General features: G+C 39.9%; 1 protein-coding gene across 1 annotated transcript in view; it reads right to left on the bottom strand.

The window, feature by feature from the left end:
* Positions 1–3216: 3216 nt before the first annotated feature.
* The window catches only part of carmil3 (capping protein regulator and myosin 1 linker 3), a 253784-nt gene continuing 239642 nt past the window's right edge, over positions 3217–17358 (bottom strand). The window contains exons 33-36 of the mRNA XM_034182575.1: positions 13463–13582; positions 12428–12602; positions 7638–8004; positions 3217–3401 (exon numbers count right to left, since the gene is read on the bottom strand). Of these exons, the coding sequence (XP_034038466.1) occupies positions 3217–3401; positions 7638–8004; positions 12428–12602; positions 13463–13582 (847 nt within the window). The remainder of the gene's footprint in view (positions 3402–7637; positions 8005–12427; positions 12603–13462; positions 13583–17358) is intronic.

Here is a 17358-nt window from a genome sequence, read left to right as displayed (position 1 = left end):
ATAAATCCATTTTCTCCCCCCCCAAACTTTTTTGTGAAAAAAGTGATTTTTTCAGTCACAAAAATGTTAAAGAAAAAAAAACAAAAACAAACAAACAAGTAACAGCATGCACAGATTATGAATTTAACAGCAGAAATTATTGGGAAAACACCAACGGCACACTACTTACATATCTTTTATTTACTTTTTTTTTAGAAAGGCTCCAAATTCATAAATAATAACTCAAAACAAAGAAATCTAAAATTTGAGTGTGGTTCATCATTTCTGAAAAGCACATACTTTTCACTATAATACTAAATTTTGCCTCCAAATGCAATTTTACTAAACTAAAAAAAGAAAAATAAAGCTTTTGCAGATTACCCAACTCCAAATCAGAAAACGTTTGGATGGTATGCAAAATGGAAACAACAAACAAAGTGATACTTATACTTACTTTTACTTCTGTTTCATTGTTAATAGTATGAACCAAAGATGTTTCATGTTTTGTGTAGTCATAGTCATTTTATTTTTTTCATACACACTGAACAAAAACATAAATGCTCCACTTTGGTTTTGCTCCCATTTTTCATGAGCTGAGGTCAAAGAACTAAAACATTTTCTATATACACAAAAGACCTATTTCTCCTGAATATTGTTCACAAATCTGTCTAAATCTGTATTAGTGAGCACTTCTCCTTTGCTGAAATAATCCATCTCACCTCACAGGTGTGGCATATCAAGATGCTGATTAGACAGCATGATTATTGCACAGGTGTGCCTTAGGCTGGCCACAATAAAAGGTCATTATGAAATGTTCAGTTTTGCTTTATTGGGTGGGTGGGTGGGGGGGTCTGGGGGATTCAGAAAACTGGTCAGTATCCAGTGTGACCACCATTTGCCTCACACAGTGCAACACATCTCCTTGGCATAGAGTTGATCAGCAGCCAGATGCCATCGAATGTTGAGCATTTGTCCAGTCAAGTCGGTTACGATGATGAACTGCAGTCAGGTTGAGACCCTGACGAGAACAACGAACATGCAGATGAACTTCCCTGACAATTTCTAACAGTTTGTGCAGAAATTCTTTGGTTCTGCAAGCCGATGTTTGCAGCAGCTGTCCAGGTGGCTGGTTTCAGATAATCTTGGAGTTGAACATGCTGGATGTGGAGGTCCTGGACTGATGTGGGTACACATGCGGTCTGCGGTTGGTTGGATGTACTACCAAATTCTCTTTAACGCCTTTGGAGACGGCTTACGGTAGAGAAATGTACATTTAATTCACGGACAACAGCTCTGGTGGATATTCCTGCTGTCAGAGTGCCAACTGCACGCTCGCTCAAAACGTGCGACATTTTAGAGAGGAATTTTATTGTGGCCAGCCTAAGGCACACCTGTGTAATAATCATGCTGTCTTCATCAGTAGCTTCATATGCCAAACCTCACTAACAGATTTAGACAGATTTTTGAACAATATGAGAGAAATAGGGCTGTTGTTTATACGGAAAATGTTTAAGATCTTTGAGTTCAGCTCATGACAAATGGGAGCAAAAAGAAATGTGCTGCATTTATATTTTTGTTCAGTGTACATCCATTCCTGCATTTTACACCTGCAAAACATTCCCAAAAATAAAAAAAAAATAAACAGGGCTATGATTAAGTAAAAAAAATAAAATAAATAAAAATAACTAACTAACTAACTAAATACAATAATAATAATAATAATAATAATAATAATGGCATTACTTCAAACTTGCAACGATGGGCAGAGGATCTCCATTTGGTAAAAAAAAGTGTAAGAAAGTCATTGATTAAAAACAATATTCCTCAAAGAAATAATGGAAAGCATTTTCAAATTTCATTGTTTACAATGGGAGGAGCCTAAACTGAACACTCGTGATCTCCAACCGAACAGATGGCACTGCATGAAGAATTGTCATTCATCAATACTTGATATGGGCAAGGGATTATTTTGGGATGTCTTTGTTTCAACATGGAATTACATTTACAAATGCCACTTAAAAGTTTGTTATGATGGATCATCTGGATTGGACCATCACACTGTAAACATGTACTGTGGTCAGAGGAATCAGTATTTTAGTTCTTTTATTGGAAGAAATGGTCAATATCAACTCAGGATCAAAGACAGAAAGGATCATACAAACTATTACCAGCAACAAGTCCAAAAGCCAGGAAGTTCTGGGGGTTGTGTCAGTGCCCTTGGCAAGCGGAATTTACACTTTTGTAATAGCAGCATTAATATAGGGTATAGGTGCTCGACTGTCCTGATTGCAGAATATACCAACCTGTCCCCAGTAGAGAATGTGTGGGGAATTTTGAAATGAAAACAGACAACCCCCTACAACTGCAAATCTTCTGATGAGTTTGCAGGAAGAATGGGACAAAATATCACCTGAAACACTTCATCGCTCATATCAGAGGTGGGAGTAAGTCACCATCAAGTCACTCTCAAGTCATGAATCAGCAAGTCCCAAGTCAAGTCTCAAGTCACAATGACCACCAAGTGTTTGCAAGCTGACTTGAGACTTGACTTGGGACTTGCAGAATCATGACTTGAGAATGACTTGACAGTGACTTCATCCAACCTCTGGCTCATATCCTCAAACCCAAAATGTCTTAAGAGTTGTGGGAAGTAATGGCAATAACAAAGTGGTAAATGCTTTAGCATCCCAGCTTTTTTGGAATGTTTTGCAGGATTGAAATACATGAAGTATATCAACAGATGAAATGAAGTTGACCAGAAAAACAAACAAAAAACATGAAATATGGTTCATCCTGTCTGCAATGAAATAAGTGTCATGTTTGTTTTGTTTAATTTGTATTTTTTTTTTTTTTTTTTTCTGCACCATCCCAACATTTTCTGATTTGGACTTGTCATTATTATAATTTCTGAAATTCCACTCGTGTAAGTATATGTAAAATAAATAATAATATACCTTGACTGACAGATGCTAAACCTGGAACAGACTCAGCAGATGTTGGTTTTATGGAAGATGGGCTTTTTGTCTCAGTGGTCCCATCTTCTTCAAAGGTGGAATCAGTGGAACATTCAAAAACCTGCTTCAAAGCAGGCTCTGTAGAAAGTGCACTCCTCCGGTCATTAGTGGGTTCCTCATCGGGAACAACAGAGGAGGTTTGGTTGAAGCTTTTGTTTTTTTCTGGAGAACTTTTGTCTCTTGACAACTCTAAGCAGGGCTGATGAGAAAGATACAGCAGCATTTAGTTATACAATTTCTGCAGCTTGAAATTTACTGTGCAGTGCAGATTCAAGTCTTTTATATAACCTCTTTGTTTATGGCACACCTTATTTGAGATAAGAGGCTGTCCTTCGGTTCCTCGTGCTCTCTGTTTATCTTCATGCTTTTGTTCACTCTGATTTTCCTCTTCCAGCCTTTCAGCTTCTTCTGGTGAGATGAAAAAACATTTTAGTAAATCACCAAAGCTTTTTTTTTGGATTAGAAAACTCAGATATAATTAATATGTAAGACACAAAGGTGACAGAAAAACAATATTGACACAGTTAGTTTGAAAAGTTACATTTTACAGTTTCTTTATACAGGTACTTCATTAGCAGCTGCCAACACCTTGTAACTAATAAGTAATGTAACTAATAAGGCAACTAGTAATCTAACTTGGTTACTCTCAAGACAGAGTTCTCAGAAAAGTAACATTTACTTTGCTAATTAGTTGCTTTGTTGAGTACTCAATCTTAAGAGTAACCAAGTTAGATTACTAGTTACTTTATTAGTTACATTACTTATTAGTTACAAGTTGCCAGCAGCTGCTAATAAAGTAACTGCATAAAACTGCTAATAAAGTAACTATAAAGTAACTAAAAAAGTAACTAAAAAAGTAACTTTTCAAAGTAACTGCACATTCGCACTGTTGCTTCACAGCAAGAAGGCCCCAGATTCGATTCCTACCTGGGGCCTTTCTGTGTGGAGTTTGCATGTTCTCCCCATGTTTGTGTGGATTATCTCCAGGTGCTTAGACGTCCTTCTACTTCCAAAGATGTGCAGGTTATGTGAATTCAATTGACCATAAGTTTGTCTGTCTATACGTGTCAACTCGGTGACAGATTCTACCCCTCCTCCCGCCCATTGATTGTTAGGCTCCAGCTCCTCCGTGGCCCGTAATTGGAATATTTGTTACTTTCTTAATTTTTCTTTAATTTACATTTTAAGTAACTACCTATCTAAAGCTAACAAATATTAGTTAAGGAATTTCCCGATTGTCATTGCATTAATCACACGCTGTCTGGATACACCCTCGTCAGATGAAGGAACATGTAGCTGTAATGCTGCTGAGCAGTGAAGCTTGGTCTTCTTTGACATAATTCAAAAAATACTAAAGGATTATTAATCAAGCAAGCAAGTTCAATAATTCTATTATATGGCTGTTCAGTGCTGTGTTTTCATCTTGTTGGTCTTCATTTTGCATGTCCACTTCGAGCTTGTTTGCTGTTAATTCCTCCAATTCAAACTCATCAGTGTAATAAAAGTTGCTCGAGAATGGTCCACTTCGTCACTCAGAATTTCTTTGTTTGCTTTTTGTTTTGTTTTATTTCACGCCGTGAAAATTGTAAACAAAGTCACAAATCTGATACTCCATCCAGACCAATTGTCATGGTAACGGTCTGATATGGGAAAATATCAGACCGAAAATCAGCCAATCAAAGCGAACGTATCGTCGGAGCCATATAATAATTGATATTATTCTCTAACAAAATGTCATCATCACCATCATCACCACAAGATGTATAAGATTTAAAAGTAATATGGAAACATCACATAATATATACTACGTAGATAAGACACCTGACGTCAAAAAACTTTAATTTAATGAATGAAACACTATGCCATTGTTTATAAAAAGAAATCCATAGACAGCAACAGAACCCTCTATTTTAAAAACACTTTCTTTAACCATGGATAAAAGTGTTTTTTTTTTTTTTGTATTTGTTAATTCTTGTCATTTCAAGGGAAAGTAAAGAATTTCCCCAACTGGCTTCCAGTTTAGCTGTCACAAGTTTCTCTGTAACACACATTATACCTTCTGGATCAAAATGGCCAAAACCTATTTTTTCTATATACTCCGTTAATCATACAACCCCTGGCAATAATTATGGAATCACCGGCCTCGGAGGATGTTCATTCAGTTGTTTAATTTTGTAGAAAAAAAGCAGATCATAGACTTGACACAAAACTAAAGTCATTTCAAATGGCAACTTTCTGGCTTTAAGAAACACTATAAGAAATCAGGAAAAAAAAATAATGGCAGTCAGTAACGGTTACTTTTTTAGACCAAGCAGAGGAAAAAAAAATATGGAATCACTCAATTCTGAGGAAAAAATTATGGAATCACCCTGTAAATTTTCATCCCCAAAACTAACACCTGCGTCAAATCAGATCTGCTCGTTAGTCTGCATCTAAAAAGGAGTGATCACACCTTGGAGAGCTGTTGCACCAAGTGGAATGACATGAATCATGGCTCCAACACGAGAGATGTCAATTGAAACAAAGGAGAGGATTATCAAACTCTTAAAAGAGGATAAATCATCATGCAATGTTGCAAAAGATGTTGGTTGTTCACAGTCAGCTGTGTCTAAACTCTGGACCAAATACAAAACAACATGGGAAGGTTGTTAAAGGCAAACATACGGGAAGAGTACTGTTTGTCATCATTAAGTCTGCAAGCTGTTATAAAAGCCAGAGGTGGTGCAACAAAATACTAGTGATGTGTTGGAGCATTCTTTTGTTTTTCATGATTCCATAATTTTTTCTCAGAATTGAGTGATTCCATATTTTTTTCCCTCTGCTTGGTCTAAAAAAGTAACCGTTACTGACTGCCACAATTTTTTTCCTGATTTCTTATAGAGTTTCTTAAAGCCAGAAAGTTGCCATTTGAAATGACTTTAGTTTTGTGTCATGTCTGTGATCTGCTTTTTTTCTGCAAAATTAAACAACTGAATGAACATCCTCCGAGGCCGGTGATTCCATAATTTTTGCCAGGGGTTGTAATATGACATACGAGGGCTGTCAATAAAGTATAGGTCCTTTTTATTTTTTTCAAAAACTATATGGATTTCATTCATATGTTTTTACGTCAGACATGCTTGAACCCTCGTGTGCATGCGTGAGTTTTTCCACGCCTGTCGGTGACGTCATTCGCCTGTGAGCACTCCTTGTGGGAGGAGTCGTCCAGCCCCTCGTCGGAATTCCTTTGTCTGAGAAGTTGCTGAGAGACTGGCGCTTTGTTTGATCAAAAGTTTTTCTAACCTGTGAGACACATCGAAGTGGACACGGTTCAAAAAATTAAGCTGGTTTTCAGTGAAAATTTTAACGGTTGATGAGAGATTTTGAGGTGATACTGTCGCTTTAAGGACTTCCCATGGTGCGGGACGTCGTGCAGCGGTCCCAGGCGCCGTCGTCAGCCTGTTTCAAGCTGAAAACCTCCACATTTCAGGCTCTATTGATCCAGGACGTCGTGAGAGAACAGAGAAGTTTCAGAAGAAGTCGGTTTCAGCATTTTATCCGGATATTCCACTGTTAAAGGAGATTTTTTTAATGAAAGACGTGCAGACGGGTCTGCGCATCGGGATGCAGCCGGCGCGGTGCGCGGCACAGGAAAACCACCTCCGTGTTGATAACCATTTGTAAAATCCAGGCGGCTTTTGATGGCTTTCAGTGGAGTGAGTATATGAGAAATTGTTTAACAGCTGAACATGTTCCAACTTGTCCTTAAGGCTTCCAACAGAGGTGTTTTTTCTGTGGCGGAGCGCCGCAGTGGCTGCGAGCCGACGCTGCAATCCGTCCACACGTCTTTCATTAAAAAAAAATCTCCTTTAACAGTGGAATATCCGGATAAAATGCTGAAACCGACTTCTTCTGAAACTTCTCTGTTCTCTCACGACGTCCTGGATCAATAGAGCCTGAAATGTGGAGGTTTTCAGCTTGAAACAGGCTGACGACGGCGCCTGGGACCGCTGCACGACGTCTCGCACCGTGGGAAGTCCTTAAAGCGACAGTATCACCTCAAAATCTCTCATCAGCCGTTAAAATTTTCACTGAAAACCAGCTTAATTTTTCGAACCATGTCCACTTCGATGTGTCTCACAGGTTTAGAAAAAATTTTGATCAAACAAAGCACCAGTCTCTCAGCAACTTCTCAGACAAAGGAATTCCGACGAGCGGCTGGACGACTCCTCCCACAAGGAGTGCTCACAGGCGAATGACGTCACCGACAGGCGTTGAAAACTCACGCATGCGCACGAGGGTTCAAGCATGTCTGACGTAAAAACATATGAATGAACTCCATATAGTTTTTGAAAAAAATAAAAAGGACCTATACTTTATTGACAGACCTCGTACGTACCTACATTTACATTTTCCCCACAGAAACATTTCTATGATAACTATAGCTGCTTTTACTCTCTGTCACAAGCATGTGTGCATGTGTGGTTAATGAAATCATTTTTTTCTACTAAAGGTTTTGTATGAAGAACAATTGATAGGTCATAGCAACAACATAATCACAGTCAACATAATGACAAGATTACTGGATTACACAGTGTCTGTATCTGATTACTAATTTATTTCAATGTTACAATCAAACATCACTTGCAGACAAAGTTGCAATACCTAAACTTTCCCGCAGGTGTCTCTGCCTCATCACAGCCAAACTAGGCTTGGTGCTCTGCGGTGGTGGCTCCGGCTTTGGCCCAGGGGGACCCACACTGCTGCCTTTCTGCTCGGTCTCGTCCGTCTCCACTTGTGTGTCTGTCAGTGATACGATCCTCTCTGGCCTACCCACCTCCATCCATCTGTCCACCTGCTGTTTGGTCGAAACCACATGGCCATTGGTTCGGGTGTCTGCAACAGCACCTGTGATGGTGCACGACCTTTCAATTTCTTCCTCTGGGGGTTTGAAGTCGCAGGTACTGCTGGCATCCGAGTCCTCGATGTCAGCGCCTATGCAGCTGTACACCATGCTGACCAGGTCTGTGGACTGGCCAAATTACAAAGCAAGTGCTTTAATGTCAAACACTGAAGTCGGCAAGGGTCAGATCCCTCTATACCTTTCTATTTTACAACATAATCTCACTGAGTAAGCTTACCGGTTGATGTAGCACTGAATAATTTATAATGGCATTATGAACGAAGCCTTGGATTAGAATTTGGGAAGTACTTCTGTTGAATTGCATTGCACAAAAATAAAATTATCCTACAGGTTTGTGTAAACCTCTAAAATATCAGTGGGGATTCATGGGCTATGCAGTAGACACCATAGGGATTTGGAAAACTGTGTATATGCAAGTGTGCACACTCAGGTTCAAAAGTATTTGAATGTGATCATTTTTTAGCAGCAGAGCTGAAATTACACAATCGTCCACAGATGAAGAATGCAAAAAATACCATCATAAACAAGACTTTACCATGACATGTCAGATTATTAGATAATGTTCACCAAATGACAAAGTAATCCCCATAATATTCTAGGCTGCATAATTTGCATATTTCCCCAAAGATTCACCCCCAACATTACCTGTAAAGAGATAAATGCACATAATTAATATTCAACATCATAATTAGAGATCTGACTTGTAGTTGCAGACTTTGTGAAAATGGAGGGACTGTGCATAAAAATATAAATCATAATTCTTAAATGGTTAATTTATAAAGATTTTTAAACCCCTCAAAAGAAAGTAATTGAACAACCCACCATGTTTTTAGGACTAGACCATCGTGATACTTCTCATCTGCCCACAAATGCATCACAAAGAGAGGTGTGTGTTGTATAAAGTTACACCGGCCTATGAGTCACACTTAGTTTTGAAAAGTGGTGCTACTGTTTCATAACACAAACACGATGTCAGCGAGCAGAAGCTAATGGCCTCATTAAGTTTACTATACAAGGCACAAAACGTGAATAAACCTCTTGTCACCACTGAACAGATGATCATACATGAGGTAAATGTGCAATTAATTAATCTCTGTGCCTTATTTATAATGTAAACCGTGCATTAACGAGCATAAGCTAATGGGCTAATTAATGTTGTCATAGGAATCACGTAGAACTCAGTGATCTTTTGGCCAGTGAACAGATGTAGCTTTGTTCAGGGTAAGTATAGCTTTGAAAACCTTTGTAAAACATTTTATAGCCTTGCCTTATTTTAGCCTAGCTGACCTGCTGTTCCTGCTCTCATCTGAAACAGTCCAAACAAGTGCTGGGTCAAATAGTATGAAGGTTATACAGTATTCTCACTTTCAATTCAAGAGCATTTCTTTGTATTGCGTTGAAGTACTACACAAATAAAATTACCATCATCTTCATGGTGGAGTCATATTCAAGCTACAATTCTACAGGATGAACACGCTTGATCGTTTCATTTTAAATTCCATTTTGGTGTTGTGCTCAAGTATAATTACAAAAATTGTGTTACTGTAGAATTACTTGTGGACCTGACTGTACATGAGCATTTTGCGGCAGAGACTTAGAATTAGTGTTGGGTATTGAAAAACAGTTCTTTTCAAGAATCGTTAAGGGCCCCTTCACACATAGTGCGAATTTGGTCAAACTGTACATGAAGTGTGCATGAAGCAGTAATTGGATGCAATACGTGTAAAATCGTAGCTGCTTCCAACGCCTCATACACCTGTTGCTACAAGTATTTGTGCACACCAGCGGCTGAAAGGTAGAGTGTGCCCTTGTGAGAACCCATCAAACCCTCTCACGGCAGGTGTCAGACAAATTCCAGCTGACACACAAACATCTAACACCGCTCGTTTGGCACTTAGAAAATGTGTGGACATTCACACTATCATCATGAAAACAGTCAGCAGACGATCACTGTCAAGCTGGATGTGAAATTTGTCTAAGTGCCCCCACGAGTGTGGAGTTGCAAAAAGCCACACACGTGGTGCATGTGTCTCGCACGTGTGCACGAGGAGGGGCCTGTCAGCTGGTCACAGCACACTGACAGCTCAATGGCAGCTCAGTGCACACAAACACAGAAACTACCACCGGGACAGTTATATAAATAATTACAATACCTACATACACAATTACATAAATAATGAAAATGAATGATCACATAACAGCGTTACACGGTCTGGGCACTGAACGGACGGGGGGCGTGCCCGCTCACAGCCACGGCTGTAAAGATCTCTGCTCCTGGATGTCCCAGCTTGAGAACGTGTTTGGAAGGACATGAACTTACAACATTCCTCCGTGAGGCACGTGTCTCTGCCTGCTGTCCTCATGTGGAAATATATAAAACACTGCGGGCTGCAGTGGCCGCACGCAGTGCACCTCCTTCATGTTTTTGTTGATTTCAGGCATTTTTCCATTCTGATTACAGACCAGAGATGGTAGCACAGTGGTAACGTTTCTGTCTAGTAATCAGAGCTTACAGGTTCAAATCCTGTGAGTGGCTTTTTTTTTTAACCAGGGTTATATATCCACAGGGTTCTGTACTGCGTCCCCTTTAATGTATTATTTACATCAACCCAGTGACATTCACTAATTATACAGCTGTTTTTTATTTTATTTTCCTCCACATCTGCGGCACGATGTGGTGCACCTCATCCCAGCTAATCTCACTGTGTTCCTGCTCGCACGACACCGTAGCATGCACAAAACTGTTGCACCGGGATTGTGCACGCCTCAATGTTTTTGCGGTTCGCTCATACGAGCTGTTCCGCTGTGAGTCGCCCAGATTTGTAGTTAATCGCACTATGTGTGAAGGGGCCCTAAGAAATTATTCGATCAACCGATATCGATAGCCTTTTTGCTGAACGATTCCCTTATTAGTCCTTCAGTTGTTTTTGAGGGTGTTTATCAGGAAAATGATCATTTCTCTACGTTGATTGCAGACCCTGCAATGGGTGTGTAATCAACCGCTTCTGCAGCGGCTCTGCATGAAGCAACAAAGCAGTACTCTGACACACTGCTTCGTTGGTTCTCTGCTTCACTGCTTTTGAGAAGTGGCAAGTCCACTTCTTAACGCCTCTCAAAGACATTTAAGGATGTCAATTGTGACTCACATTTGTGCAGATTAAAGTCACTAACTAGGACTGTTGTCTTGCTGCAGGCAAGAAATGAGAATCGTCCTCCGTTCCGTTAGCACAGCTCCAAACGCTGTGCTGCTCTCTGCTGAGTCAAGTTAGAAAGATAGAGTCCAGTCAGAATTAATAACTTCAGCGCAAATTGCCATCTTAAATCAAACGACACCTCTTTCCACAGCCACAGACCAAAATGTTTTTTGTTTTTTTTTTGTTCTCCAAAAATAACACGTCCTCCGTTCTTTATGAATTACATTGATGTTGACGTGCAGCACAGCCGGCTGCAAGAGCTCAGCTCAGAGGTATGGAGTGTCATTTGTCTCTTTAATATCTGACAGTAAATGGTTTTGACAAACACTACAGGCTTTGTTTATTTTTATTTATGTCCAGAGATCTAGGATCCCCTATGTACAATTTTTATTTATGTCCAGAGATCAAGGATCCAGTGACCAATTTCATATTTATTTACTTTAAGACTCAATAAAATGTTGTTGACATATAAAACTTGTAAAGCCTACTTTTAGTACAGAGAAAATTCACAGGAGGTATTGATTAAGGGAATCGATAAGGAATTGGATCGATAAGCGGAATTGATGGCATCAATATTGATAAAATCTTATCAATACCCATCCCTACTTAAAATATAACAGAGATAACACAAATCCAATACAGAACAAAATGAAAAATTGCTCAGAGAGCACAACGAACCAACCCACATTCCTAAATATCATGTAGAGAAAATACTGTAATGGCTTTTATACAAAAAGTTAACTCACAATAAAATATCTGAACTCATTTAAATGAAATTAGCCATCTTCTTCTATACGTCTTAGGACGAGGTTGCACATTTTGCTTTGAATTCTGATCTTTATCATTAAAAATAAGCTCATTCAACTTCTCCTTTGGTTCACTCAGGTGGATCTGCAAGTTGATTAGGCACTCATTTTATCGGATGCCCTTCCTGACGTAACTCCATATTACATGAAAAATGGCCAGGGGTGGCTTTGAACCGGAAACCTTCTGGACTGGAAACAAGTGCACTTACCCACTCTACCAAAATCACCAACTCCTGATCCTGATCATTGTCCAATCCTAACCACAATCATATCACTTCTTCCCATCAATAGGCCAAAATAGGAGTAGGCATTCTTAAGATATCTTGCTAACATCCATACAAGCACAATTACAAAGAGATGAATGTGCTCATTAGAGTGTACACCTTTGCCGGTGGCACTACAGAGATGGGGAATAGTCAGCATACTGCTGTGCAAGATGCAGATTCCCAGGGTAGGGGTGGATTCTGCAAGTTCCACAGGTAAGGCTTCCAGCTTGAATCTGATTTACAGCAGCTAATGTTCAGCATTTACCTGTCTTTGGATGAGGCAGGGGGGGCTGACAGCCCTCATTCCGTGCAGAGGAGCGCCCTGCATAGGTTGGGGTGAAGGCATTGTCCCGTTGGCTCCGGGAAGAGCACATTCCGGCCTCCCATTGTCCTTCGGGTGCTGAATCATTGAGTAGACAATCTCAGAGGTGCCGCTGAAGCTAACAGACAAGACACAAAGGTTGCCATGTGTGAGTCACAGCTATCAGAGGGCGTGGAAATGTGTGAGAAAGCTCAACCCTGTAGCAACAATCTCTTAAAGACTATAAAACACAACCATAAGTCCCTTTGGCTGCTCCCTTGTTTGCACATGGGGTCATCACAGCAAATCCAAGGTGGATCTGCATGTTAATTTAGCACAGGTTTTACACCGGATATGCCATTCCTGACACAACCCCACATTAAATGGCGAAATGTGGCAGGGCTGAGATTTGAACCGGGAACCTTCCACCCTGAAACCAAGTGCATGAACCACTTGGCCACCACCCCTGCACTATAAAACACAACCGAATGTTTAAAAAGATACTTTATCTGTCGTCATCATGACGATGAGTCATCCATCCTTTTGCTGTAACACCGCTTCCCTGTTTAAATGTGCAACTTGGAGGACCCGTCAGCTAAACAGATCTCACAGAACATGTTTTCCTATTTCTGAACTTATTAATGCCAAATAATCCTAGTCTTTCCTCTCCCTTCTTTTCTTCAATATAAATACATATATTTAGTTTTGCTTAGTTTGCCACCTGATACTTGCCACTTTTCTGTAATGTCATTTTGCCTTCGATGGCGGCGTTATGTAAGTGTGTGCAGTTCAATCAATTCAAAGCAAAGGCAAACAGCTGGAGATGGGGAATATTTTATTCCATTAAAATATTCATGAAGCTATGAAATATCCAGCGCTGGATTAATTTAACATCCGCCTTTCTTTCTCTCTGTCTCTCTCTGGGCTGCTGTGCTTAGATGCTGTTTCCCCCCCCCCCCCCCCCCCCCCCACACACACACACACACACTTCATGCTTACTCCAAATCCTGATTGGAAATGGTGGAGTTGCGGTTCTTGCGGAAACCGGAGAAAATTGACAGCACGCTGCGTCTTTTCTTCCTCCTTAGGGACTGGGCCTGATGGAGGGATGACAGCTGACTGATGGAGAGGAACAGAGGAAGATGGAAGAGAGGATAAATTATATTGTGGTACATTAGTGGTAAATATGAGGAGGAAATATTAGGTACACAAAAGGTAAAATTGTCAAAGTCAGGCTTTTGATTTTTTTTTTTTGCATCAATGTATCATGAGTGCACTGATCAATCAGCCATCAAGCATTACCGACATGCAAACCTTTTCTAAGTCATTGCTGTGTGGGTGTTAGTAGTTACTAATGTCACACAGTGTTACTATCTGGGCACTATTAGAGAGCACCATGTTCCACTAGAGTGCCTTAATTGAGAGAGTAGCGTCAACTCAGAACATGGCGCCATTCTGGTTCCAACTGCGCTGAACTACTGAATGAACTTTTATGTTTTCAACATTTCTAAAAATCATTTAACCACATACAGCAACATATACAGGTGCTATCAAAATCAATATAAAAATAGTTAAGAAAATTTACAAAAGTTACAATTCATGATGATTTATTTAATGAATTTAAAGCTTGATTTTATGCTTCTGCAGCTCTGTTAGTTTTAAATTTTTCCATCTCTGGATTATGCTTTATTCTGGACTAATTTGACTTTCAACAAGTTTTTCTTTCTACAGTCATCACCTCCAATTCGAAGGTAAGATGAACAATTTCCTCTTTTTCCACTCTGTGTTGTAAAGTTGCAGACTTCTCTGATCTATTTGTAATCAACGTGCACACTGGTAAAAACTATTAAAATATTAAAGAGTGAAAGCAGAAAAGTGCCAAATCACAGCCTTTTGTGTCTGATTTATCAGGTGTACATCCAGGCTGCAGCTCCGAGTCTGAGCATGGTGTGAAAAAATTAACGGTTGGACTTTTAATCAGGGAAATGAATCCGGTTCCACTTTCCTCAAATTGGCGGGTGTCACAGCTGAACTATCATTTGTACCTTTGTTACTGTGCATGTCCAGACTGCTCTGGGCTTTTAATGGAAATATATTGCAATCGGACGCGATATTTTATCAGATGTGAGTGAAAATCCGTTATACAAAATCTGTTATATACAGTGTTTATGGAAAACAATACAAAAACAATGGGACTTTTTTGTCTTTTTTTTTTTTTGTCTGGTGACTGCAAATATCCGGTTTATACGATGATGATTTAGGTGAGTATTACTGCATACGGAACTGAACAATAAATTTACCTTGCAAAACCGACAATGATGTCGGCTTCCATCCCACACAGCTGACTTTATTTTCCCAAATTTTTCTTCTGTTCGGATCTGAAGGGAATCTGTACATCTTGAAGCCCTTGTTGCGTCTATTTGTGCATCCAAATGCACAACCCAGCATTTTCAGTGAATAAATAAAATAGCTGGATTTCCATGCAAACAGATTAACAGTGAATGCTATTTTGAACCCAAGATGGCACCACAAGTGACTTTTTTTTTTGGGTCATGTCACCACTCTCTCAATTAAGGCACTCTGTGTTACACAGATGTATGACTTGAAGATAAGTGGTGACTTTTTCAACAAGCAACATATATGCTTAGATCTGGAGACTCGTTTTTATCATCACTTAGTAAAAAACATCACAGATGCTGTCATAGAATGAAATACATGCACTGCACGAATAGATAAAAATACAGAATAAAACCATAGTATACCAGCCCAAGTTGTGTGATAGTGTGATACATAGGGTTAAAAAAAACCCTATCGATAACTGTCTCTGTATCTGTGTATACACATCATACAATAAATAAATAAAGGACACGGGATATTGCACATATGTAGATGCTACAAGGATAAAGTTGATCCCAGATGCTACAGTGTATTCTATGTCCTACATTCTATATTGCACAGTTCTTTCTATAGATTTGTGTTTAACTGTCTTATGCCGGTTGGGAAAAAGCTGTCCCTGAATCTGCATGTTTTACAACTCAGGCTATGATACCATCTACCTGAGGGCAGGAGGGAAAACAGATTGTTGAAGGAATGTGAAGTGTCCCTGATTATCTGTCTTGCCCTGGACATGTAGCGCTGTTCTGCCAGTTCACCAATGGTTGGCAGCATGGCCCTAATAATCTTTTCTGCTAACCTCACGATCCTCCCTAGTGCCTTCCTGTCTGCAAGGCTGCTACTTTCATGATACAGAGAGATGTTACTGGTTCATACACTCTATTATTCCTCTATAAAAGGAGGTGAGGACAACGCACTACAGACATTACATCGTCTTACATTGCCTTTAAATGTGAACAATTTCAGTGACAGCTGACAGTGTTGGCAGATGTCTCCATCTCGACCTGTGAAAAATTTCTCAAATTTTTCACTGATAAGGTAGCAGCAGTAAGAGACAACATTGTTAATAACTCTGGTGTCTGTGTAGAAGTGGTCTCTCCCACAATCCCAGCAGCGACTCTGGATCACTTTGAGCAGGTGTCTCTCTCGCTCCTCTCTGAGGTGGTGCAGAGCATTTCACCTGGTTATTGTCCATTGGACATAATTCCCGCTAAGTTATTAAAACAGGTCTTTACTTCTGTTGGGCCATGCCTCATCTCATTTATTAACAGTTGTCTTAGCTCTGGAACAGTTCCACAAGTGTTTAAACATGCTGTTGTCAGACCACTACTTAAGAAACCCAATCTGGATCCCTCTGTCCTGGCAAATTTTAGGCCAGTCTCAAATGTGTATTTTTTGTCCAAGGTTTTAGAAAAAGTTGTTTTATACAGTTGCAAGAGTTTTTAGAACAAAATTAGATTCTTGAAAAATTTCAGTCTGGTTTCAGGTCTCGTCACAGCACTGAGTCTGCTCTGTTGAAGGTGCAGAATGACATCCTCATGTGTCTGGACTTGAAAAGACCCATGCTGCTGGTCATGTTGGATCTAACTGCAGCATTTGACACTGTGGACCACTCTCTCCTCTGCAGACGTTTGCGAGAACAGGTTGGATTCTGGGGCACTGTGTTAAAGTGGTGTCAGTCTTATCTGACTGATAGGAGCATTAGGGTCATGATGAATGATCTCTCCTCCTCTACTGTTCCCCTAACTACAGGCGTGCCCCAAGGTTCCATTCTTGGTCCTTTGCTGTTCTCCCTATACATGTTGCCACTGAGTTCTGTCTTATCCAAACACAATATGTCTTTTCATTTCTATGCCGATGATTTACAAATGTATCTGCAAGTCACACACAACAGGTCCTGTGCACTGCTGTCCATGCAAAATGCATTGTCAGACATTAAACACTGGCTTTCGCAGAACTTTTTGCTCCTCAACGAGAGCAAAACTGAGTGCATTTTGTTTGGCTTGAAACCTGGTGATGCTTTACCTGACTTAAATGATCTTGCTCCTTACTGTCAGTCAGTTGTAAGAAATCTGGGGGTCAAATTTGAGGAATATTTAAAATTTGACAAACAAATTGACAGTGTGGTGAAAGCCAGCTTTTTTCAGCTTTGTCTTCTGGCCAAAGTCAAACCTTTCCTTTCACGGACGGACCTAGAAAAGGCTATGCATGCATTCATCAGCTCCAGGATAGATTATTGTAATGCACTGTATGTGGGTGTCAACCAGAGCTGTCTCCAACGTCTGCAGATGGTTCAAAACGCTGCAGCCCGCCTTCTGACAAACACTCGCAAACAGAGTCACATTACTCCAGTGCTGTTTAGTCTTCACTGGCTCCCAGTCTGCTTCAGAATTGATTTTAAACTTTTAATGTTTGTTTTTAAAGCTATACACGGACTTGCAACTTCTTACCTGTGTGAGGTGTTAGCTGCACACACACCAACAAGAACTTTGCGGTCCTCC

Source organism: Thalassophryne amazonica, chromosome 12 (assembly GCF_902500255.1).
Source record: "Thalassophryne amazonica chromosome 12, fThaAma1.1, whole genome shotgun sequence".
Taxonomy (NCBI): domain Eukaryota; kingdom Metazoa; phylum Chordata; class Actinopteri; order Batrachoidiformes; family Batrachoididae; genus Thalassophryne; species Thalassophryne amazonica.
The sequence above is the reverse complement of the archived record's forward strand: the minus strand, read 5'-3'. Positions and strand labels throughout refer to the sequence as shown.